At 31.2% G+C, this 27,096-nt stretch overlaps 1 protein-coding gene across 2 annotated transcripts in view; it reads right to left on the bottom strand.

Annotated features, from left to right (window-relative positions):
- Positions 1–27,096, bottom strand: part of LOC134681093 (uncharacterized) — a 280,458-nt gene that overhangs the window by 207,760 nt on the left and 45,602 nt on the right. The window contains exons 8-9 of one of the 2 annotated variants that reach the window (XM_063540516.1): positions 13,558–13,683; positions 1,077–3,848 (exon numbers count right to left, since the gene is read on the bottom strand). The exons of the other annotated variant lie outside the window; for it this stretch is intronic. Of the exons in view, the coding sequence (XP_063396586.1) occupies positions 3,817–3,848; positions 13,558–13,683 (158 nt within the window). The 3' untranslated portion in view covers positions 1,077–3,816. Of the gene's footprint in view, positions 1–1,076; positions 3,849–13,557; positions 13,684–27,096 lie in introns of those variants that run through there. 2 annotated transcript variants of the gene reach the window in all.

The following is a 27,096-nucleotide window of genomic DNA, read 5'->3' as shown; positions in this document are numbered from 1 at the left end:
CCAATTTTATTGGTATGGAACTAAACTCTACAGAACCTGTGTTGCTCACTTTGATATATGTGCATATTCAATAAAGGACACTCTCCAACCATTATAGAATTTATCAATAATCTTGCTGAAAATTTGCCTTCAATTCAAAATCCTTTAAACTAAAAAAAATATTTACAAACATGAACATAAGTTCACCTCTTTATCATATTTCGAAAAATCTAAGTTAAATTGCAATTTGTTTCCAAAAAAGATTTATTTTCCACGAAATACTTTTCTTTCAGAAAGCTTTTAGAAAGATTTTTATTTTAAGTTACCACTATCCTAAATTATTCTTTCTTGTGAAGCAGTCCTTAATGAATTTATGTATTATTCATGTATAATTGGTGATATAATTTTATTGAGCCTTAAATATCTAACAAATGAAGTTACAAACATAATGTTTATATATGAAAACAAAAGTAAATTGGCACACCAAGCATGTCAAAGCATTACAAAAATAATACTTTCATAAAACAGTAAACACCTACTAAACATAAACATATTATTTAGTTCTTTTTCTTTACTTTCATTGGTATAAAAACTATTACACACTTGACAGGGTTATACTCATAAACACAATAGAATATTAGTTTTTGAATTCGTTGGTTTTAAGAACCACTGACCTTATTTTTCTGATTTTCAGAAAAAAATATAAAAATTAATATTTCATCTTTTATTCCTGCTATTACAAATACATTATCCTGAAATATTGATAACAATATCTTGGTAGAAGCATTTTCCTGGATTTAAAAGGCCCTTTAAGCCAAGCTAGCTAAAAAAACAAATTAGAAAGAATTTCATTTTGTTTTGCTAATTTTTCGAAATATTGATAAAACCTGTAAAGCACAAGTTGAACATGAGCAACACAACAGGTGTCACTAAGGAGCTGCAGGGGAAAGGGGTTGCTTACCTTTCCAGAGCACCTGAGATCACCCCCAGTTTTTGATGGGGATTGTATAACTCAGTCTTTAGTTTCCATGTTGTGTTTTGTGTACTATATTTGTTTATTGGTCTTTTTCATCTTTAGCCATGGTGTTGTCTGTTGATTTTCAACATGTGAGTTTGAATGTTCCTTTGGTATATTTCATCCCTCTTTTGAATAAATATTGTTTTAGTTTCTTATAAGTACAAATGTTGGTCAAAACATGAAATAAATTATGATCTAGACAATTTTGTAAGTGAACAAAAATAACCAGAGGAAGATAAATTGATTGTTTGCTTTATTGCACATCAGTACAGGAAAGGCTATTTGGCTGTGATACAAGAGGAAGAAAAATCATACTTATACAATATGTCTTCTTCTTTAACAGGGGAGAAAAAATGCAATTTTTTGCCCCTTGTAAAAAAACCCAATAGACATGGATTTTGAGATAAAGACCAATACATTTTGTGTATGTTATTTGGGACATTTCAAACTTATTTCTGTGAATGCAGCACCAATGTATTGTTAAACAGTTGCATTTGTGTGCATGTGGCTAGTAATATAGTATCAACAATGTTTGTTCATGATGCACATAAATAATATCTACCCATTAAAACATTGTATTCTTGAATATCAAAATAATAGTGTCACAGTTAAAAAGAAAACCCTGTCAGTAAGTATAAAGTCACATTACCCGGTCGGTAGTCATAATCTACACTAACTTTTCACAATCTACACTAATTTATTTTACAACATTGTACAATATATTATGCTCTTTCAAAAATAAATAACAGAAATCTTTAAATCCCACACAAAAACACACACACACACACATTTATAAAAACATTATTTATATAACTATTCTATATAAAAAAAAAATAAAAAAATATGAACATTTGAAATTTAAACAGTTTTATGTTTTAGAAAGAAATTTGCTGTTTAATTAAATTGATAACTTGGTTAAAATAATTTACAAAATAACTCTCCCTATGCAAGACAAACTAAAGCAAGTATAATCAACTTCAAACTTTGAAGTCTTTCCAGGGAAAAATAATACCCTATTTACATTTTTAAAACCAAATAGATTTTGAAGAACAATTACCTTACATAATAATAGTCTGACCAAAAAAAATAATTGTAAATAGTCTCAGTGTCCAAAGAAATTGCAAATAGAATCCAGGCATACAGATAACTATTGGAATTTTAGAAGAACAGTGCATCATAAGCCTATGAAGGCTAGCTGACATAAAATATGTTTCACTTGTATTATTGTGTCACTTGCATCATTGTGTTATATCAGGCTGCACTTAATTATAAAACAATATATACATAGTGCCAAATAACATAATAAAGGAGTAGGTCCGGTAAGGAATGATTTTGGCCTCAAATTTCAGGTTCATCTGATGAAAGATTTTGTACACTTTTTAAACATTTAAGTGTCTATTTCAGTTAAATCAACTAGTTTCTGTAAAAGATTTTAACTGATTTAGTCACCAAAAACACACCGATTCAAGTTTAAACATGAAAAAACTATGAAGTTTGTCAAAATATGTCACTTTTCAGATGGTTTTTGTCAAAAAAGTGGCCACATCCATGTTCATTCTCAACCTTTATATATTTTATGTATTATCATCAAATACAACTTACATTTCAATGTTAGGAATGAACACAAATGGGGCCACTTTCATTTAAGACAGAAACCGTCTAAAATTTAACTAAAATGCTAAAAGTGTGAAGATTTCAGTAATTTTAGCATGACTTTATGATGCTTGTACCCGATATATGTGCATTGTATTTATAGCCCATATTTGTGTAGCATAAGCATTCTGCTTTCCAATAAATAACTCACAGTTTACATTTAAACAATTTTGTAAAACTGCTTTATTTTGGGGCTGAAAAGGGGTCTTAATGGACCTACTCCTTTTTTCCAAAAATTGATTTAAAAATGCTCATAAGAGGACACTGATATGAAACATATTCCAAATTTTTTCTTGATTATCCCTTATAGAATAACTAATCAAAGAATTCAAATAGAGAAAAAAATTAAAGGGTGACCGTCATTAATTCATGAGTTAATTATCAGTGATGTTGAGTCACAAGTTTAATATTATCTTTATTACATTGGCAAATGGTCTTTTTTGTGAAAGAAATGTAGAAAATGTAAGGAATTTTATCATTTTCTACGCATTCACAATTTGTTTTGATCGGATGTCATCAATGTCTTGACAATGTCTATTGTTGTATGACATCAGAGGAGTGAAATAACCATGTTTATTTCACATGTGAAATTATCAGTTTTTATTTCACTGGCAAATCAATGTATTTCATTGCAACCATTGTAATGATAACAATTATCTAGTTCAAATGACTAACAATAGCTCATATAGATAATATAACTGATATTTTATGCAATTTATAAATGTGCATTTATTGTAAAGTTGAGACAAACAAAAATCAATGTTCAGATGAGAATGTAGAATATTCAAAATATGCTGTTACACCTGTAATGTGTTAGAAACAAATTAAACAATCTGTTCAATTCTTTCAAATGTTGATAGTAATATTAAAAAAGCTTGCTTATAATAACAATGAATAAATATAAAATTGTCTTTGTTTTGAGTGCAGTCAATGTCCATTCATTTTTTCTGATCAGATATTTTTTTTAAATTGTGTCTTTCAATATATCTATCATATACATGTATTAAACACATAGGTCATTTTGATTTTACATTATATCTCAGCTTCTTTGTTTCATTGTGAACTTATATCATTTTTATTTCTAAATACACCATAGATGGAACTAGAAGTATGACTGCCTCTTGTAAAGGTATCTTCAAAAAACTTGTTCTCTTCTTTTTACATTTTTAAATTGATCGTGGTGCAGAGTACCCATCACCTAAAAGTAAAATACAATTTTTTTATTCATTTAAGCATACATATATTCACATGTGTTGAAAATAAAAATATTTCATGCTCATAGAATGTCAGGCTTATAATCAGTGTTGATCGAAAGATTATATAAGACAGAAATCAGTTGGTTGGGCATGGCACTGTCAATAATCAATTGGGAATGTGTACAATAAATTTTCGCTATAGACCTGGACTTTGAGCATATCAACTTTAAGTCTGTTTCCTGTTTGCACTCAACATGTGTAGACAAAAAATTGGTAAGGAAAAAAATCATTTGATGACTATATATAACAAAGGTAAACATCCTATAATCAAATACATAAGCAATTTCTTCCTTTATAAAGTGGTAAAGCATACACCTTATCGCTATTCCCGCTTGACCCGAGAATCTGTTCCGCTTGAACTATTGGCGTCATACAACAATCACTTTTCCATTGTGGCGTCAGATATTTTGAATTATGACGTCAAAATTTTACGGGACCCTGTGTGATGTCCAGTAATGGCGGACAAATAACGATAAGGTGTATTGACTTTACAGGTTAATAATGTTCAATGCTTTACCACTTTATAAAGGAAGAAATTGCTGATGTATTTGATTATGGGATGTTTACCTTTGTTATAGTTAAAGTTGATATGCTCAAAATAAATAACTTTTTGTCAAATACTTTCTTTCAATTCTGGTACTTATAGTACTTGAGAGCGTATATAAATCAAATCATTATGATTTTTGTAAAATGAAAATTGTTTCTTCATCAATTTTTATCAATGTTACATAAATTTTTTGCAATAAAAACATCATAATCTTTTCCAAATTGCTTGTCAAACGTAGTTTATTTTTGTAAATTTGACTGGTTTGTCAGCTATTGAAATATATACAAATCACAGATTTGAAACAGAATAAGGATAAACATGATAAAAGAATTCTGTATTTTTATGATTATATGAACAAATGGGGACAGAAGAATGATGATCACAAAAGTGCAATATTTGAATTCCACACAAATTTACAGACATTGGTTGTATCCACTTATAGTTAAATGTATATATTTCAATGAAATTATAATGTGAGTGATAAAGTAGAAAGTAGAAATTTTAGTGTCAATATTGGTAAAACATGTTGTAATTATAAGACAAAGCATGTTCAATTTGAATCTGGATTTTGATTGATTCACTGTTTTATTTAATTACTTAATAAAATATGAAAAAGAAACAAAAGATCAAACATGAACAGAAAACTCTGCAATGGTATGAAATATAAGACATGTTCAATGTAGCTGAATGCATGAATTCATTTGAAAATAAAGGGCAAGGTATAATGGTGCAATTATAACTGATATTTAGTTGGTTGCTGTCAACTGATTGTACTAGATAACTGATAGGTGATTTCAAATATTATCCAACACAACTTATAATTTGTTACTGCAAAACACATTTTGTCTTTATTAGACATGTTAGATAAATGGTTACTGTTGACAAACAACATAAGAGAATTGAGAAATGCTAATCATTTTAAAGGGGTTGTCTCAAAAGGCGTTTTGAATTTCTATCTTTGAATTATATCCTCTTTCTACCAAACCAGTGCACAGTTTAACAATCTGATTTATTTAACAATTAAGTCTGCAAATATAATGTTTAACATTAACTGGAATCGAGTTGAATTGTTGTGTCCCATTTTGATGATCCAGGAAAACACTTAGTACAAGTTGTATGTGGTTTTGGTTGTCATTCCAAGCCTGTTTTGTATCAATCTGATGAGTTAAGCCATTTTCAACTCTTTTTTTTACAGTGTGCTCGTACATTGTGTTGTTAAACCACTGCCCTAGCAAACACATATGCCACCAACACATTGGAACGTGTCTGTTATGTTTTTTTTTGTTTTGTTATAAATTAGGCCGTTAGTTTTTTGCAGTTGAATTGCTTCATATTCTTCATATCTAGGCCCTTTATAGACAACAATACAGTATGGAATTTTTGTCATTGATAAAGGTTGCATGGTTGTCTATAATTGTTTACATTCACTTTTTATCTTGTTGACTGGTGGATAGTTGTCTCAACATATTATTTTCTCTCGACTCTCAATCATCAACGGAAATTATTTATCTAACATGTCTAATAGACTATGTTGTAATGAACAGCATTAAATTCCTACACCTTATAATCATTTTTGAAATCAAATACAGTCGTTATATTGTTTATACAGTATCTTAGAAACAGACCAAATCACCAAAGCTTTACACTGATCAATGAACTATGAAAATGGGGGAAAGATGAAACCCGACAGACTCACTTGTACCTACATGACTTAGCAACCATTCCACACACCAAATATAGTTGACCTCTTGTTTATAGTTTTTAAGATAATGTACTGACCACAAAGGGAACCCTTTCTGGCACTCATGTAGACCTTACAAGGATACTATGTACAAAATATAGGAATTGTATTGCTCAAAACAAGCGAGTATTTTACATTGCAAGCAGTTTCTTAATCATAAAAATACATAGCTTACTAATAGGTACTTCTGATATATTAAGCCTTATAAAATAAATGGGGAATGTGTCCATGGGACACAAATTAAATGATGCCCCCTCTTGCATACAATGTTACAATGGGACATAACTCAAGTCAAGAACAGTATAAGAGACTTTACCAAAATTCAAACTTGATCTGTGTTTTGTTGTACATGTAATAAATGAGCATTATGTTTAAGTTTCATATCATTTGGTCGAGTCAAAATAAATAAGAGAACGAAAAGAAAAATTCTGCAATTTTTCTATTTCTAAAGGGGCATAACTCTAGAATTGTAAAAGTGACATCACCAAATTTCAAACTTCACTTATTTTCTGCACTTACAATGCAGGTGGACATAAAATTAAATTGTCTGTCTCTCTCTCTTTATTATTTCAATAAATATAAGTCATGATATGATATACTTCATTTCTCAAACTGTTCTTTTGATCAGAATTTAAGCTTAAGCTAAAATAATGTGTTATCTTATAATTTTAACAATATAGGCAATATGCGTCAGTGACAATGAACAATTAATCAATCAACCTATATATTTTTCTAATGGAAATGAAGTTTGCTTGCGAAGTAATGGAGTGAAATATGTGCACAGACACATTCAAATTACAGTTACCTCTTTTTATTTATAAACAAAGTCACAGTACATTTGAGACCAGATACCCATATAACGCATTGTAAATTCAAAGATAACTTTAACAAGAGTGCACAGGCTGAAATGTCTCGCCTTCTTTACTAATCATAGATATTATGCTGATGGACCAAATATAAAGCTTTATTACAACTGCCACATAAACTCAACATTAACCAAGAAAATGAAACCTTGATCAATGAACCATGAAAATGAGGTCAAGGTCAGATGAACCATGCCAGGCTGACATGTACAGCTAACAATTCTTCAATACAACAAATATAGTTGACTTATTGCTTATAAATTCAGAAAAACAGACAAAACACAAAAACTTAACACTGAGCAATAAGCCGTGAAAATGAGGTTAAATAAAACCTGCGTAACAGATATAAAGATCATATAATATTTCCATACACCAAATATAGTTGACCTAATGCATAAAGTATTAGAACCAGATGCTCCGCAGGGTGCAGCTTTATACGACCACAGAGGTTGAACCCTGAACGGTTGGGGCAAGTATGGACACAACATTCAAGCTGGATTCAGCTCTAAATTTGTATTGTGATTAAAAAGTTGACACAGCATAAATTTCTGACACAGAATGAATGTGGTCTAATGAACTTAAAATTTTGTTTTGCCTTTGAGCAATTCACTATGCTGTTGAATACTAATCCTCTCAAAAAAATGTTTGAAGAAATTTTCCTTTTATTTATGAAATTTCAAATAAGAAAAATTAAACCCTTCCCCGCCTCCCCCCCACCAATTTTATTTCACATCCCCCTTCCCTTTATTCCAAAACCGATCTCAATTCAAATTTCTAATGGAGTTTGCAACAATAATTACTCATTTAAAATGTAAAAAAAGTGCTTCTTATCACTGAATGGTAAAGATTGTTTTAATTTATCATTTGGTAGTAAAAGTGAATTTACATTGTTTATTGTATAAAACAATGATTTTTAGTTGATTCAACTTCTATTCTAGACAAAGAAAGATAACTCAAATTGAAATTTCTTGCTATTGCACAATATTGTGCAATTAGATATTTCTTGCTATTGCTCAATACTGTGCAATTGAAAATACTTGCTATTGCACAATACTGTCCAATTGAAGATTTCTTGCTATTGCCCAATACTGTGCAATTGAAAATTTCTTGCTATTTCGCAATACTGTGCAATTGAAGATTTAGTGTTATTGCTGAGTACTGTGAAATTGAAAATTTCTTGCTATTGCACAATACTTAATATAATAATTTTGGATCCTGATTTTGACCATTTTGAAAACTGGGCCAATAATCAAATATCTAAGTACAGGTTTAGATTCAGCATATCAAAGAACCTCAAGATTTCAATTTTTGTTAAAATCAAACAAAGTTTAATTTTGGACCCTTTGGACTATAATGTAGACCAATTTGAAATGGGACCAAAAATTAAGAATCTACATACACAGTTAGATTCAGCATATCAAAGAACCCCAATTAATCATGCAAGGGCTGTAAAGCCAATCAAGGTTGTTAAAAACTTCCATTTGTTATATAATTTTAATGATTCAATATATCTAAATATGGTTTTGCAACTACAATAAAAATGCTTCACTAAGCACAGCCAGATACGACTGCAGAGGTCAAACAGTTGGTGCAATGTTGGACACAACATTCGAGCTTGATACTGTCTGAATTAAGAGCGTGATCAAACTTTTAGCATAATATAGGTTTCTGACACAATCTAAATGTGGTGAAATATCTTTAAAATTTGAAATGAGTTGAAATATTTGTATTTATTTATTATTGAAGATTTCTCGATACTAGTATTGGGCAATACTGTGCAATGGAAGATTTCTTGCTTTGGTACAGTATTGTGCTTTTGCCGATAGTGTGAAATTGAAGATTTCTTGCTATTGTGCAATACTGTATAACTGAAGATTTCCTGTTATTGCACAATACTTTATTTAATAATTTACACATCATATAAGGTGCGGATCTCCTGCCATATCAGTATATTTTGCTTGTTTTTCAAGAATGTTTGAGGCAATTACTTACCCTTGGCCCCTTTTTAAGCCCTTATTCCTGAACCTTTGAGGCAATTACCCCCAAACTCAATCCCAGCCTTGCCTTTGTGATATGGAACCTTAAGGTATAATTTCACAAGCTTTTTCTTGATCCTCTTAAACTAAAGTTATTCTCCGGAAACCAAGTGTCTTCGGATGACGATGACAATGACAACGGCATGTGATACCAATGTATGATTAGAATATTATGAAATAATACAATAAAAAATAGGCAGGTAAAGGGGGGGGGGGGGAGAACAGCATTTTATACAACCACAAAAAAAAATTTGTGGTCATATAAAATGCTGTTCTGCCCCTTTACTGCTTATTTTTTATTGTGTTATTCATAATATTCTAATCATATATATATACATTATGTTCAAATTAAAATTGCAGGGTCATTTGCAATTCTTAAATGTGTTTTCCAAATATTTTTTCTAAATATATCATAAAATATAAAGTGCTTGTTATCACTGAATGGTAAAGATTGTTTAATTCATCAGTTGGTAGCAAAAGTGAAAATACATTGTATATTGTATAAAACAATGATTTAAGTTGATTCAACTATTATTCTGGACAAAGAAAGATAACTCCAATTGAATGAAAATTTCTTGCTATTGCACAATATTGTGCAATTAGATATTTCTCGCTATTGCGCAATACTGTGCAATTGAAAATACTTGCTATTGCACAATACTGTGCAATTGAAGATTTCTTGCTATTGAACAATACTGTGCAATTGAAAATTTCTTGCTATTGCACAATACTGTACAAGTGAAAATTTCTTGCTATTGCTGAATACTGTGCAATTGAAAATTTCTTGCTATTGCACAATACTTAATATAATAATTTTGAATCCTGATTTGAACCAACTTGAAAACTGGGTCCATAATAAAAAATCTAGTACATGTTTAGATTCAGCATATCAAAGAAGCCCAATAATTTAATTTTTGTTAAAATCAAACTAAGTTTAATTTTGGACCCAATGGACCTTAATGTAAACCAATTTGAAAACGGGACCAAAAAAAAAGAATCTACATACACAGTTAGATTTGGCATATCAAAGAACCCTAATTATTCAATTTTTGATGAAATCAAACAAAGTTTAATTTTGGACCCTTTGGGCCCCTTATTCCTAAACTGTTGGGACCTAAACTCCCAAAATCAATACCAACCTTTCTGTTATGGTCATTAAACTTGTGTTTAAATTTCATAGATTTCTATTTACTTATACTAAAGTTATGGTGCGAAAAAACAAGAAAAATGCTTATTTGGGCCCCTTTTTGGCCCCTAATTCCTAAACTGTTGAGACCTTAACTCCCAAAATCAATACAAACCTTCCTTTTGTGGTAATACACCTTGTGTTTGAATTTCATTGATTTCTTTATACATTAACTAAAGTTATTGTGCAAAAACCAAGAATAATGCTTATTTGAGCCCTTTTTTGGACCCTTATTCCTAAAATGTTGGGATCAACACTCCCAAAATTAATCCCAACCTTCCTTTTGTGGTCATAAACCTTGTGTTAAAATTTCATAGATTTCTATTCACTTTTACTAAAGTTAGAGTGCGAAAATTTTGCGGTCGTATAAAAATAGACCAAAACTAAAAAACTGACCAAAACTAAAAAACTGACCAAAACACAACCAGATGCTTCGCAGGGCGTAGCTTTATACGACCGCAGAGGTTGAACCCTGAACGGTTGGGGCAAGTATGGACACAACATTCAAGCTGGATTCAGCTCTAAATTTGGATTGTGATTAAATAGTTGACACAGCATAGGTTTCTGACACATAATGAATGTGTTCTAATGAACTTAAAATTTTTGTTTTCTCTTAGAGCAATTCACTATGCTGTTCAATATTAATCCTCTCAAAAAATTTCTTTTTATTTATGAAATTTCAAATGAGAAATATTGAACCCAATTTTTTAATCACATCCCCCTTTCCCTTATTCCAAAACTAATCTCAATTAAAATATTCTAATGGAGTTTGCAACAATAACTACTCATTTAAATACATCATAAAATATTAAGATGTAAAAAACTGCTCGTTATCACTGAATGGTAAAAGATTATTTAAATTTATCAGTTGGTAGTAAAAAGTGAATATATACATTGTATATTGTATATAACAAAGATTTAAGTTGATTCTGGACAAAGAAAGATAACTCCAATTAAAAAAATTCTTGCAATAAGATATTTCTTGCTTACTATTTTGGACAAAGAAAGATAACTCTAATTAAAAAAAAATTTGCTATTTCACAATATTGTGAAATTGGATATTTCTTGCCATTGCACAATACTGTGCAATTGAAAAGACTTGCTATTCCACAATACTTAATATAATAATTTTAGATCCTGATTTGGACCAACTTGAAAACTGGGCCCATAATCAAAAATCTAAGTACATGTTTAGATTCAGCATATCAAAGAGGCCCAAGAATTTAATTTTTGTTAAAATCAAACTTAGTTTAATTTTGGACTCTTTGGACCTAAATGTAGGCCAATTTGAAAACGGGACCAAAAATGAAGAATCTACATACACAGTTAGATTTGGCATATCAAAGAACCCCATTTATTCAATTTTTGATGAAATCAAAAAAGTTTAATTTTGGACCCCGATTTGGGCCAACTTGAAAACTGGGCCAATAATAAAAAATCTAAGTTCATTTTTAGATTCAGCATATCAAAGAACCCCAAGGATTCAATTTTTGTTAAAATCAAACTAAGTTTAATTTTGGACCCTTTGGACCTTAATGTAGACCAATTTGAAAACGGGACCAAAAGTTAAGAATCTACATACACAGTTAGATTCGGCATATCAAAGAACCCCATTTATTCAATTTTGATGAAATCAAACAAAGTTTAATTTTGGACCCTTTGGGCCCCTTTTTCCTAAACCGTTGGGACCAAAACTCCAAAAATCAATACCAACTTTTCTTTTATGGTCATTAACCTTGTGTTTAAATTTCATAGATTTCTATTTACTTATACTAACGTTGTGGTGCGAAAACCCCAAAAAATGCTTATTTGGGTCCTTTTTTGGACCCTAATTCCTAAACTGTTGAGACCTAAACTCCCAAAATCAATACCAATCTTCCTTTTGTGGTCATAAACATTATGTTTAAATTTCATTGATTTCTATTTACCTAAACTAAAGTTATTGTGCGAAAACCCAGAATAATGCTTATTTGGGCCCTTTTTTGGCCCCTAATTCCTAAACTGTTGAAACCAAAACTCCCAAAATCAATCCCAACCTTTCTTTTGTGGTCATCAACCTTGTGTCAAAATTTCATAGATTTCTATTAACTTAAACTAAAGTTAAAGTGCGAAAACCAAGAAAATGCTTATTTGGGCCCTTTTTGGCCCCTAATTCCTAAAATGTTGGGACCAAAACTCCCAAAATCAATACCAACCTTCCTTTTATGGTCATAAACCTTGTGTTAAAATTTCATAGATTTCTATTCACTTTTACTAAAGTTAGAGTGCGAAAACTAAAAGTATTCGGACGACGACGACGACGACGACAACGACGCAGACGACGACGCCAACGTGATAGCAATATACGACGAAAATTTGTTCAAAATTTGCGGTCGTATAAAAACTGACCTATAACCACTGAACCATGAAAATGAGGTCAAGGTCAGATGACACCTGTCAGCTAGACATGTTCACCTTACAATCATTCCATACACCAAATATAGTACACCTATTGCATATAGTATAAGAAAACAGACCAAAACACAAAAACTCAACTATAACCACTGATCCATGAAAATGAGGTCAAGGTCAGATGTCACCTGCCAGTTGGACATGTACACCTTACAGTCCTTCCATACACCGAATATACTAGACCTATTGCTTATAGTATCTGAGATATGGACTTGACCACCAAAACTTAACCTTGTTCACTGATCCATGAATTGAGGTCGAGGTCAAGTGAAAACTGTCTGACGGGCATGAGGACCTTGCAAGGTACGCACATACCAAATATAATTATCAAATAACTTATAATAAGAGAGAATTTAACATTACTAAAAATCTGAACTTTTTTTTCAAAGAGTCACTGAACCATGAAAATGAGGTCAAGGACATTGGACATATGACTGACGGAAAGTTCATAACATAAGGCATCTATATGCAAAGTATGAAGCATCCAGGTGACTTCTACCTTCTAATATATAAAGCTTTTAAGAAGTTAGCTAACACCGCCGTAGCCGCTGTAGCCCCCACCGCTGCCAGATCACTATCCCTATGTCGAGCTTTCTGCAACAAAAGTTTCAGGCTCGACAAAAACTATGCTTTATTTTCATTTTAGCAGTACAACATATATATCATTTTGATTTTGCTACAAATATCACCTTACATGCCCAGCAATCACCATGTTGAACAGTCATTTGTCTCTCATCATTGTTAGTGAAATTTTAAGTGTGTGCACACAAGTCTTTGCAATACATGTATAATTCATTTTATGAACATAACAAAACTATAAAATTTACCATTTCTTGTCCTTATGTAGATAACTGCTATTATTATCCCAATAACACCAAGAATACCAATTACAATTCCAATAATAGCTCCAGTAGATAGACCTCCATCATTCTCACCATTGTCTTTAGCTTTAGCTGAAAATAAAAATAAACCAAGGTTTTCATGCTGAAATAAGAATAAGACATGAAGTCCAGTAGCGATGTCAATCAAAGAGTCTGCTACCTGAAAAGGTTAGAGATGGTCACTATTTCGATTGAGACTCTTTCCCCAAAAAAATAGATTAATGCTTGTACACTACCATTAAATAGAAGTAATTGCATATAATTTTATTTACCGACCATGCAAGGGCTGTAAAGCCAATCAAGGTTGTTAAAAACTTCCATTTGTTATATAATTTTAATGATTCAATATATCTAAATATGGTTTTGCAACTACAATAAAAATGCTTCACTAAGCACAGCCAGATACGACTGCAGTGGTCAAACAGTTGGTGCAATGTTGGACACAACATTCGAGCTTGATACTGTCTGAATTAAGAGGGTGATCAAACTTTTAGCATAATATAGGTTTCTGACACAATCTAAATGTGGTGAAATATCTTTAAAATTTGAAATGAGTTGAAATATTTGTATTTATTTATTATTGAAGATTTCTCGATACTAGTATTGGGCAATACTGTGCAATGGAAGATTTCTTGCTTTGGTACAGTATTGTGCTTTTGCCGATAGTGTGAAATTGAAGATTTCTTGCTATTGTGCAATACTGTATAACTGAAGATTTCCTGTTATTGCACAATACTTTATTTAATAATTTACACATCATATAAGGTGCGGATCTCCTGCCATATCAGTATATTTTGCTTGTTTTTCAAGAATGTTTGAGGCAATTACTTACCCTTGGCCCCTTTTTAAGCCCTTATTCCTGAACCTTTGAGGCAATTACCCCCAAACTCAATCCCAGCCTTGCCTTTGTGATATGGAACCTTAAGGTATAATTTCACAAGCTTTTTCTTGATCCTCTTAAACTAAAGTTATTCTCCGGAAACCAAGTGTCTTCGGATGACGATGACAATGACAACGGCATGTGATACCAATGTATGATTAGAATATTATGAAATAATACAATAAAAAATAGGCAGGTAAAGGGAGGGGGGGGGAGAACAGCATTTTATACAACCACAAAAAAAAATTTGTGGTCATATAAAATGCTGTTCTGCCCCCTTTACCGCTTATTTTTTATTGTGTTATTCATAATATTCTAATCATATATATATACATTATGTTCAAATTAAAATTGCAGGGTCATTTGCAATTCTTAAATGTGTTTTCCAAAGGAAAATCAAAATAAAAGCGTGATAGTGCAGGAAAAGCTTTTGCCCTTTACATGCTATATCTTACAACCAGATGCTCCGCAGGGCGCAGCTTTATACGACCGCAGAGGTTGAACCCTGAACGATTGGGGCAAGTATGGACACAACATTCAAGCTGGATTCAGCTCTAAATTTGGATTGTGATTAAATAGTTGACACAGCATAGGTTTCTGACACAGAATGAATGTGGTCTAATGAACTTAAAATTTTTTTTTGCCTTTGAGCAATTCACTATGCTGTTGAATATTAATCCTCTCAAAAAAATGTTTGAAGAAATTTTCTTTTTATTTATGAAATCTGAAATGAGAAAAATTGACCCCCCCCCCCCTAATTTTTTTTTCACATCCCCCTTTCCCTTATTTCAAAACTTTCTAATGGAGTTTGCAACAATAGCTGCTCATTTAAATATATCATAAAATATAAAGTGCTTGTTATCACTGAATGGTAAAGATTGTTTTAATTTATCAGTTGGTAGCAAAAGTGAAAATACATCATGTACATTGTATATTGTATAAAACAATGATTTAAGTTGATTCAACTATTATTCTGGACAAAGAAAGATAACTCCAATTGAATGAAAGTTTCTTGCTATTGCACAATATTGTGCAATTAGATATTTCTCGCTATTGCGCAATACTGTGCAATTGAAAATACTTGCTATTGCACAATACTGTGCAATTGAAGATTTCTTGCTATTGAACAATACTGTGCAATTGAAAATTTCTTGCTATTGCACAATACTGTACAAGTGAAAATTTCTTGCTATTGCTGAATACTGTGCAATTGAAAATTTCTTGCTATTGCACAATACTTAATATAATAATTTTGAATCCTGATTTGAACCAACTTGAAAACTGGGCCCGTAATAAAAAATCTAGTACATGTTTAGATTCAGCATATCAAAGAAGCCCAATAATTTAATTTTTGTTAAAATCAAACTAAGTTTAATTTTGGACCCAATGGACCTTAATGTAAACCAATTTGAAAACGGGACCCAAAAAAAAAGAATCTACATACACAGTTAGATTTGGCATATCAATAAACTCATCATAGATACCAGGACTAAATTTAGTATATACGCCAGACGCGTTTCGTCTACAAAAGACTCATCAGTGACGCTCGAATCCAAAAAAGTTAAAAAGGCCAAAAAAAGTACGAAGTTGAAGAGCATTAGACCAAAGAACCCTAATTATTCAATTTTTGATGAAATCAAACAAAGTTTAATTTTGGACCCCGATTTAGACCAACTTGAAAACTTGGTCCATAATAAAAAAATCTAAGTAAATTTTTAGATTCAGCATATCAAAGAACCCCAAGGATTCAATTTTTGTTAAAATCAAACTAAGTTTAATTTTGGACCCTTTGGACCTTAATGTAGACCAATTTGAAAACGTACCAAAAATTAAGAATCTACATACACAGTTAGATTCAGCATATCAAAGAACCCCAATTATTCAATTTTTGATGAAATCAAACAAAGTGTGGTTTTGAACCCTTTGGGCCCCTTATCCCCAAACTGTTGGGACCAAAACACCCAAAATCAATCCCAACCTTCCTTTTATGGTCATAAACCTTGTGTGTAAATTTCATAGATTTCTTTTTACTTATACTAAAGTTATGGTGCAAAAACCAAGAAAAATGCTTATTTGAGCCCCTTTTTGGCCCCTAATTCCTTAACTATTGGGATCTCAACTCCCAAAATCAATCCCAACCTTCCTTTTGTGTTCATTAACCTTGTGTATAAATTTCATTTATTTCTATTTACTTAAACTAAAGTTATTGTGCAAAAACCAAGAATAATGCTTACTTGTGCCATTTTTGGGCCCCTAATTCCTAAACTGTTGGAACCAAAACTCCCAAAATCAATTCCAACCTTCTGTTCGTGGTCATAAACCTTGTGTCAAAATTTCATAGATTTCTATCTACTTAAACTAAAGTTACTGTGCGAAAACACGAAAATGCTTATTTGGGCCCTTTTTGGCCCCTAATTCCTAAAATGATGGAACCAAAACTCCCAAAATCAATCCCAACCTTCCTTTTGTGGTCATAAACCTTGTGTTAAAATTTCATTGATTTCTATTCACTTTTACTAAAGTAAGAGTGCAAAAACTAAAAGTATTCGGACGACGACGACGCAGACGACGACGCCAACATGATAGCAATATACGACGAAATTTTTTCAAATTTTGCGGTCGTATAAAATGTCAAAATCTAGGTACCAATTTTGTATTACAATTCCAGTTTCTGGTGCATGTCAAAACATGGAGTGACATGTATTATTTCATAATATTCTTATCTTGTACACATTATGTCAAAATCAAAAATGAAGGTTCATTAGTAATTTTACAATTGACTTAATTTTTCATATTTGATAAAAAGTTTATGCTGACTTGAAACATCTATTTAGAAAATATCGCATTTTTTTTTAATATCAAACCAGGAAAGTAGAAGGATATAATGTTTACTGGAATGGTGTGGCCTAATAAAAACAGCAGACAGAAAAAGGAAAAAAGTAGTTCAGAATTCAGTTTCATAACTTTTCATTCTTCATGGCATGACCCACTCTTATTTCTTTAAATAAAATCAACTGTATTGGCTCAAGATAAGCTGATACAGGCACTGAATTTCTTGAAACACTGCATTTGAGAAATAAAGTCTGTTAATATGTAACCTTTATTGGATCAAAATTTCTAATAGAAAGGGTTATCTATCAAACTTCCACTTAAATATTGAGTTTGAGGAATACTTTTAATTTGTTATCTTAATTTTCTATACAAAAATAAAGCTAACACATACTTTTACACGATCTTGGAAGAACTGTAAAATGAAATATTTATGTACTCTATAGCACTCAAACAAAAAGGTATTTACATAATGCCAATAAAAGCATATGCCTTTCAAAAATCATGCAGACAAAGGAAGACCAAACAAACTGCAGTGCTCATTTAGATAGCAAAACACATTTTATAATGTGTATATTTCAGACATATTGGAACTCTTTGAGTGATAAAAATGTAGTTACAGTTTCTAACATAAAAATGCACTTGACCTAGTCCAATATCACAAGAATGGAGGAATAGGCGATGACTGCTGTTTTTAGTTTACACATCAATGATGGTTCAAACCATTTATTGGAAAAGAAAAAAAATGGTTGTTTTGTTAAATATAAAAAGTCTCTGAGTTGTACTTTGTTTGCATGTGTGTTATAAAAATTTAAAAAAAATTACAGGCCAGCATTGTCTTTACAACTTATTTTATCACTTCATATTCTAAAACAAATTTCTGAAAGCTCTCATTTGTAGTTCCCTCGAAAAATGTAAAGAAAATTTAATACATGGCCACTATGTTTAGAATATATTAGCATTTATAAACCGGAAGTTCATGAGGAATAAATCTTACGGTTTAGCATGCTGATAATTGAAATCATTAAATATTTCATTAAGCTCTGTATTGTAGTTTCTGAGAAATGTGCAACAGAAGGACTGAAGGAATGAATTGGTCAAGAAGAATACCATCCTCCTCAGGAAAAGGTCGGTACATGGTTTTAAGATTAAATAGAATAAAATAATGCATTTAAGGGAAATCCTTAAAATTCTTATTCCCCTCAAATATTGCATGCAAGTAAAGTTTGATTATATTAACAAAGCCTTACATTTCCTGATAAGACAAGCGATTGATTGGACTTATTCACCTACTTTTGTGATCCATAGATTGATTTTTGTTATCCATAGTTGGATTATTGACTTCAGTAGTTTGAAACTCTCCTGTAAGAAAAATACTTATTGATTTTTACAGAGTTTTTGAAACCTTTTTCCCCTTGTGGTCCTTGAAGGAATTTATGCTGGTATTCCCTATAATTTTTATTGAAAATTCTGAAATTGTGCCAGTCCTTTGCAAATTTTGGTTGTCAAAACCACTTTTCAAGTACTCTGTTTTATCAAGTTGATGGTCAGGATGGGTGATTTCAACATTATTAAACAAGTGAAACTGTGAGCTACTGCTCACTGATGATACCCCCGTCGCAAGTGGATAATATAAATAGTGTAAAAATATGCAAGTGTTCTGTAAACAGGAAGTTGTCGAGTGATGAATCTGAAAACGCATCACACGGTATAAATGACTTAGATAAATCCTGAAACCAAATTTCAAAATCCTTGTATTGTAGTTCCTGAGAAAAATTTGACGAAAATTTTCAACTTGGCTATCATGTGTAAAATCATACAAGTGTTCGGTTAACAGGAAGTTGTCAAGTGATCAATCTGAAAACGGATCACACGATATAGCTGACTTAGATAAACCCTGAAACCAAATTTCAGAAATCCTTGTATTGTAGTTCCTTGGAAAAATGCCACAAGAAATATTCATGGGAGGGACTCACTGACGGATGGAGGGACTGAGGTAAAACAGTATACCCCCCTTTTTTGAAAGTGGGGGGTATAATTGAAAGCGGGGGTATAATAATGCCCAGATGTGTAAGCCTTATCATATTTTTCTTACCTAATTCATAATTGGAAGGAAATTATTTGATTTTTAATTTTTTGCTGTTCTCTAATGAAATGATATAGCTTACTGACTACCATGCTAACTGATCTTGATATGAAACGACTGAGTTTTTTACCAACTAGTTTTCAGTCCTCAAAATATAATGAACCAGATGCTCCGCAGGGCGTAGCTTTATACGACCGCATAGGTTGAACCCTGAACGGTTGGGGCAAGTATGGACACAACATTCAAGCTGGATTCAGCTCTAAATTTGGATTGTGATTAAATAGTTGACACAGCATAGGTTTCTGACACAGAATGAATGTGTTCTAATTAACTTAAAACTTTTGTTTTGTCTTAGAGCAATTCACTATGCTGTTCAATATTATTCCTCTCAAAAAAAATCTTTGAAGAAATTTTCTTTTTATTTATGAAATTTCAAATGAGAACCAGATGCTCCGCAGGGCGTAGCTTTATACGACCGCAGAGGTTGAACCCTGAACGGTTGGGGCAAGTATGGACACAACATTCAAGCTGGATTCCGCTCTAAATTTGGATTGTGATTATATAGTTGACACAGCATAGGTTTCTGACACAGAATGAATGTATTCAAATGAACTTAAAATTTTTGTTTTCTCTTAGAGCAATTCACTATGCTGTTGAATATTAATCCTCTCAAAAAAATGTTTCAAGAAATTGTCTTTTTATTTATGAAATTTCAAATGAGAAAAATTGAACCCAATTTGTTAATCACATCCCCCTTTCCCTTATTCCAAAACTAATTTCAATTAAAATATTCTAATGGAGTTTGCAACAATTACTACTCATTTAAATACATCATAAAATATTAAGATGTAAAAAAACTGCTTGTTATCACTGAATGGTAAAGATTATTTAAATTTATCAGTTGGTAGTAAAAAGTGAATATACATTGTATATTGTATATAACAAAGATTTAAGTTGATTCTGGACAAAGAAAGATAACTCCAATTAAAAAAAATTCTTGCAGATATTTCTTGCTTACTATACTGGACAAAGAAAGATAACTCTTAATTAAAAAAAAAATTTGCAATTTCACAATATTGTGAAATTAGATATTTCTTGCCATTGCACAATACTGTGCAATTGAAAAGACTTGCTATTGCACAATACTTAATATAATAATTTTAGATCCTGATTTGGACCAACTTGTAAACTGGGCCCATAATCAAAAATCTAAGTACATGTTTAGATTCAGCATATCAAAGAGGCCCAAGAATTTAATTTTTGTTAAAATCAAACTTAGTTTAATTTTGGACCCTTTGCACTTTAATTTAGACCAATTTTAAAACTGGACCAAAAATTAAGAATCTACATACACAGTTAGATTTGGCATATCAAAGAACCCCCATTATTCAATTTTTGATGAAATCAAACAATGCTTAATTTTGGACCTCGATTTGGGCCAACTTGAAAACTGGGCCAATAATCAAAAATCTAAGTACATTTTTAGATTCAGCATATCAAAGAACCCCAAGGTTTCAATTTTTGTTAAAATCAAACTAAGTTTAATTTTGGACCCTTTGGACCTTAATGTAGACCAATTTGAAAACGGGACCAAAAATTAAGAACCTACATACACAGTTAGATTCGGCATATTAAAGAACCCCAATTATTCAATTTTGATGAAATCAAACAAAGTTTAATTTTGGACCCTTTGGGCCCCTTTTTCCTTAACTGTTGGGACCAAAACTCCCAAAATCAATACCAACCTTCCTTTTGTGGTCATAAACATTGTGTTTAAATTTCATTGATTTCTATTTACTTTAACTAAAGTTATTGTGCGAAAACCAAGAATAATGCTTATTTGGGCCCTTTTTTGGCCCCTAATTCCTAAACTGTTGAAACCAAAACTCCCAAAATCAATCCCAACCTTTCTTTTGTGGTCATAAACCTTGTGTCAAAATTTCATAGATTTCTATTAACTTAAACTAAAGTTATAGTGCGAAAACCAAGAAAATGCTTATTTGGGCCCTTTTTGGCCCCTAATTCCTAAAATGTTGGGACCAAAACTCCCCAAATCAATACCAGCCTTCCTTTTATGGTCATAAACCTTGTGTTAAAATTTCATAGATTTATATTCACTTTTACTAAAGTTAGAGTGCGAAAACTAAAAGTATTCGGACGACGACGACGACGACGACGACGACGACGACGCCAACGTGATAGCAATATACGACGAAATTTTTTTCAAAATTTGCGGTCGTATAAAAATTGAACCCAATTTTTTAATCACATCCCCCTTTCCCTTATTCCAAAACGAATCTCAATTAAAATATTCTAATGGAGTTTGCAACAATAACTACTCATTTAAATACATCATAAAATATTAAGATGTAAAAAAACTGCTTGTTATCACTGAATGGTAAAGATTATTTAAATTTATCAGTTGGTAGTAAAAAGTGAATATACATTGTATATTGTATATAACAAAGATTTAAGTTGATTCTGGACAAAGAAAGATAACTCCAGTTAAAAAAAATTCTTGCAATAAGATATTTCTTGCTGACTATTCTGGACAAAGAAAGATAACTCTAATTAAAAAAAAAATTGCTATTTCACAATATTGTGCAATTAGATATTTCTTGCCATTGCACAATACTGTGCAATTGAAAAGACTTGCTATTGCACAATACTTAATATAATAATTTTAGATCCTGATTTGGTCCAACTTGAAAACTGGGCCAATAATCAAGAATCTAAGTACATTTTTAGATTCAACATATCAAAGAACCCAACCGATTCATTTTTTGTCAAAATCAAACAAAGTTTAATTTTGGACCCTTTGGACCTTAATGTAGACCAATTTGAAAATGGGACCAAAAGTTAAGAATCTACATACACAGTTAGATTCGGCATATCAAAGAACCCTAATTATTCAATTTTGATGAAATCAAACAAAGTTTAATTTTGGACCCTTTGGGCCCCTTTTCCCTAAACTGTTGGGACCTAAACTCCCAAAATCAATCCCAACCTTTCTTTTGTGGTCATGAACCTTGTGTCAAAATTTCATAGATTTCTATAAACTTAAACTAAAGTTATAGTGCGAAAACCAAGAAAATGCTTATTTGGGCCCTTTTTGGCCCCTAATTCCTAAAATGTTAGGGCCAAAACTCCCAAAATCAATACCAACCTTCCTTTTATGGTCATAAACCTTGTGTTAAAATTCCATAGATTTCTAAACACTTTTATTAAAGTTAGAGTGCGAAAACTAAAAGTATTCGGACGACGACGACTACAACACGAAACTTGATAGCAATATACGACGAAATTTTTTTCAAAATTTGCGGTCGTATAAAAATCCATGGTGTAAATTTGGGAAGCAACTCTTGATATTAATCTCATTTGTATAGACATAGGACAAGTTTTGTTTTTAAAGAATACAAATGTTGCACAAAGAAAAGATTAGGAAAATTACCTTGTTTTCCCATCATTTCCTCAATCATTTAAGTATTTTTTAGGATATTTCCATGTGTACAAAAAAAAAAAAAATTGTAAATGTATTCTCAGCTTGAACATGTTGAACTAGAGGCTCCTTGTGTGTTGCTCAAACTGACTTGGGGTCATTACATTGGAATGTAATTAATTAAATTACACATTACACTGCAAAACTGGTCAATTACACTAATTACACATTACACAGCTTTTGAAATGTAATTAATCAAATTACAATTACTTTACTAAAGTAATTAATTAAATTACACATTACATTTCTTCACAACTTTTTAAAACAATATTTATCATGTATATAAAGCATGTGCAAAATATTCATCAAAGCTTACAACATAGTTTTAGCATTGCATTTGATCATCATTAATTTAGTATTTTTTAAAGTTCTGTCATTTAGTCTGCATCTCTCTGGTCCGAAAACATTTTGTTTCGGCAGGATCTGATGTGGCAGGTATTGCTCAATCATAAGATGTGTTGATGGAAGAGGGAATGTCTTCCTATTCACTTGCAAATACACTAAGTGGTTTTGACATCAGAAATGAAGCCATTTAATAAAACATAATATATATATATAATGAAATGAAATATAGATAAATTAAACAAGAGGCTCTCAAGAGCTTGAATCGCTTACCTTAATTTTTTTGGTTAAATCTCTCATCAATGATTATTTTGGCTTTTCAATATATTCAAATGTTCTTTGAATAGTCTTATTTTCTTCAAAAGCAAAAAAAAAATGTTCTATTTTAGTCATAGGAGCTTGACATACAAGGAAATAAAATATAAAAATTATACTAGATACTCTAAAACTCATTTAGCCTAAGTTTGACTGAAACTGATACAGCAGTTTCAAAGGAGAAGATTATTTAAAGTAAGTCAACATGATGAACAAATTGTGAAAAATGTCATTAAAGGACAATAACTCCTTAAGGGCTCAATTGACAATTTTGGTCAAATTGACTCATTTGTAGATCTTACTTTGCTTAACATTTTTGCTATTAACAGTTTATCTTCATCTATAATAATATTCAAGATAATAACCAAAAACTGCAAAATTGCTTTAAAATCATCAATTCAGGGGCATTATACCTGAAAAACCAGTTACCCAATTTGGCTGAAAATTTCAGGACAGGTAGACCTTGACCTAATAAATACTTTAACTTCTTATTTGCTCTTAATGCTGGAGTTTTTGAGATATAAGCCAAAAACTGCATTTTACCCTGTGTTTTAATTTTAGCCATGATGGCCATGTATTTTGACGAAATAGAAAATAAAACACAAACCTTATTTTATACACTCTACTGATCATTCAGTTGAAGTTTGGTTGAATTTGGTTGAGTAGTTTTAGAGGAGAATATTTTTTTAAGTTAGCAAATATGATGAACAAATTGTGAAAAATTGTCATCAAAGGACAATAACCCCTTAAGGGTCAATTGACAATTTTGGTCATATTAACTTATTTGTAGATCTTACTTTGCTGATCATTTTTGCTGTTAACAGTTTATCTTTATCTATAATAATATTCAAGATAATGACCAAAAACTACAAAATTTCCTTAAAATTACCAATTAAGTGGCAGCAACCCAACAATGGGTTGTTTGATTTATCTGAAAATTTCAGGGCTGATAGATCTTGACCTAATGAACATTTTTACCCCCCATGTCAGATTTGCTCTAAATGCTTTCGTTTTTGAGATATAAGCCAAAAACTGCATTTGACCCCTTTGTTCTATTTTTAGCAATGGCAACCATGTTTGTTGATAGATCAAAACTTCGGATACAATTTATAAACTAGATACCCTATGGAACATTTATTTAAATTTGGCAGTATTTGGCCCAGTAGTTTCAGAGAGGATTCCTGAAATAGTTTACGACGACAGACGATGACAGACGAAGGACGACTGATGCCAAGTGATGGCATAAGCTCACATGGCGCTTACACTGCTTTTAAATTGTCTAAATTGTCTTATAACCAGAAAAAACCCTGGTTTACAATTTTTTTCCCCTAATTGCTTAATGATTTGATCCATTATACCTTTTACCATTCCTTTGTAGTATGGAAATGTATGGTATAATTTCAGAGAGATTTATATACTTAAACACAAGTTATTGACTGAAAACTACAAAAATGCTTATTTGGGCCCCTTTTTGGACACTCACTTATCATGCTTATTGAAACCCCTCTTTAAACGAGAACCTCGCAACTCAATTCAAGCCTTTTCTTTGTAGTAAGAAACCTTACAGTATAATTTCAGAGAGATCCATACACTTAAACACAAGTTATTGTCTGTAAACAAGAAAAAGGCTTCTTTTTGGCCATTTTTTTCTCCCCTTATTCCAAAATGTTCATGAATATTAACCTCAAACTGACACCAAGCCTTCCTTTCATTATATGGAACATTGTGGTACAATGTCAGAGAGATCCATACAGTTAAACATAATTAAGTAGTTGTCCAGAAGCTTAAAAAATGCTTGTTTTTGGCCCTTTATTCCTAGACTGTTTGCTCCATAACCCTCAAAATAAATCCCAACCTTCTACTGATATGAACATTGTGGTACAATTTTAGAGTAATTGAAAAACTTATACACAATTTTTTGTTCTGAAAGTAGATAAATGTATGTTTTGGGTCCCTAATTCCTAAACCGATGGGACCATAACCCCCAAAATCACTACCAACCTTCCTTTGGGCGTTATAAACATTGTGTAAAATTTTATTGATTTCTATTACAGTGCTTATCCAGTGACCTTTGGGGTGTCACATTAGCAAAGACCAAAACAGTTTACCAAATTGCAGTTAGATTTCTACTCCAACTAACTGATCAACTGGTAAAATATTTTAGCAGATTGCTGAAGCGAAATGTTGTTAGTAAGAAGTGAGTGCTGTAAAATAAAAAGTAAATACTTACCATCCAGAACCAGTTAGTTGATACCTTTGTCAATCATTTCTAACAAGAATAATAACTTACTATAGTATGAGTCACTGAATAAAAAGGTCTAATTTTGACATGGAAACTTCTATCATAAATAAATATTATAAATGAATAGTTCAAAACATTGTTTTGTAGGTGTATATTTTATAGCTTTGTCTTCTAAGATGAAGTTATTGTGCAATTGTGATTCGTATAACATTTTGTATACAAATTACTGATCTGCTGGCATTAAAGGGAAATAATTTATATTGAGTTCAAATGTACACTAAAAATTTAATCAATGATACATACCAGGCTTATGATTTTGTCTACAAAAGATTCATCAATACGACTAGAATAAAAAAAAAATGAAATGCCAAATTAGTATGAAGTTGAAATCATAGAAATAATGGTACAAACAAATTAAATGGGGAAATTTGATATTTGTCAGACAGAACAAAATTTTGCTGATTATCGGTCATGTAAATTATTTCCCTTTATTGCCTACAGATCAGTAATTTGTATAGAAAATATTATTGGAATCACAATTGCACAATAACTTTGTCTTAGAAGACAAAGCTATAAAATATACACCTACAAAACAATGTTTTGAACTAATCATTTATAATATTTATTTATGATAGAAGTTTCCATGTCAAAACTAGACCTTTTTATTCAGTGACTCATACTATAGTAAACTATTATTTTTGTTAGAAATGATTGACAAAGGTATCAACTAACTGATTTTGGATGGTAACACTAAGTATCTACTTTTTATTTTACAGCACTCACTTCTTTCTAACAACATTTCACTTGAGCAATCTGCTAAAATATTTTACCAGTTGATTAGTTAGTTGGAGTAAATACATAACTGCAATTTGGTAAACTGTTTTGGTCTTTGCTAATGTGATACCCCAAAGGTCACTGGATAAGCACAGTAACTTATACTTAAGTTTTTATCCAGAAACCATCCGTCCTTGGACGATGCTGAAGACAGCTTGATACCAATATAAGATATTAAAATTTTTTGGGGTCGTATAAAAATTGATTTTTTTCCCCCTATGTCCTATCTTAAAAGCCATATTGGATTAGAATTAGATAACTGGTTACTTTAATTTTTCGCAATTGACTTCAAACAAACTATCAATAATAAGGTGCCACAAATATGTATTTGTTTGGATCTAACACATGACCAATGTAATCAAAACATGACGAATTTCAATAATACTAACTGAATCATGTCAATCGCTTAACCAATCCAAACTAATTTCAATATTTTGGTTATCCTGGGTTGATTTCTT

This window comes from Mytilus trossulus, chromosome 8, assembly GCF_036588685.1.
Source record: "Mytilus trossulus isolate FHL-02 chromosome 8, PNRI_Mtr1.1.1.hap1, whole genome shotgun sequence".
Taxonomy (NCBI): Eukaryota; Metazoa; Mollusca; class Bivalvia; order Mytilida; family Mytilidae; genus Mytilus; species Mytilus trossulus.
Note: the sequence above shows the minus strand (reverse complement) of the source record. Positions and strands in the feature narration are given on the sequence as shown.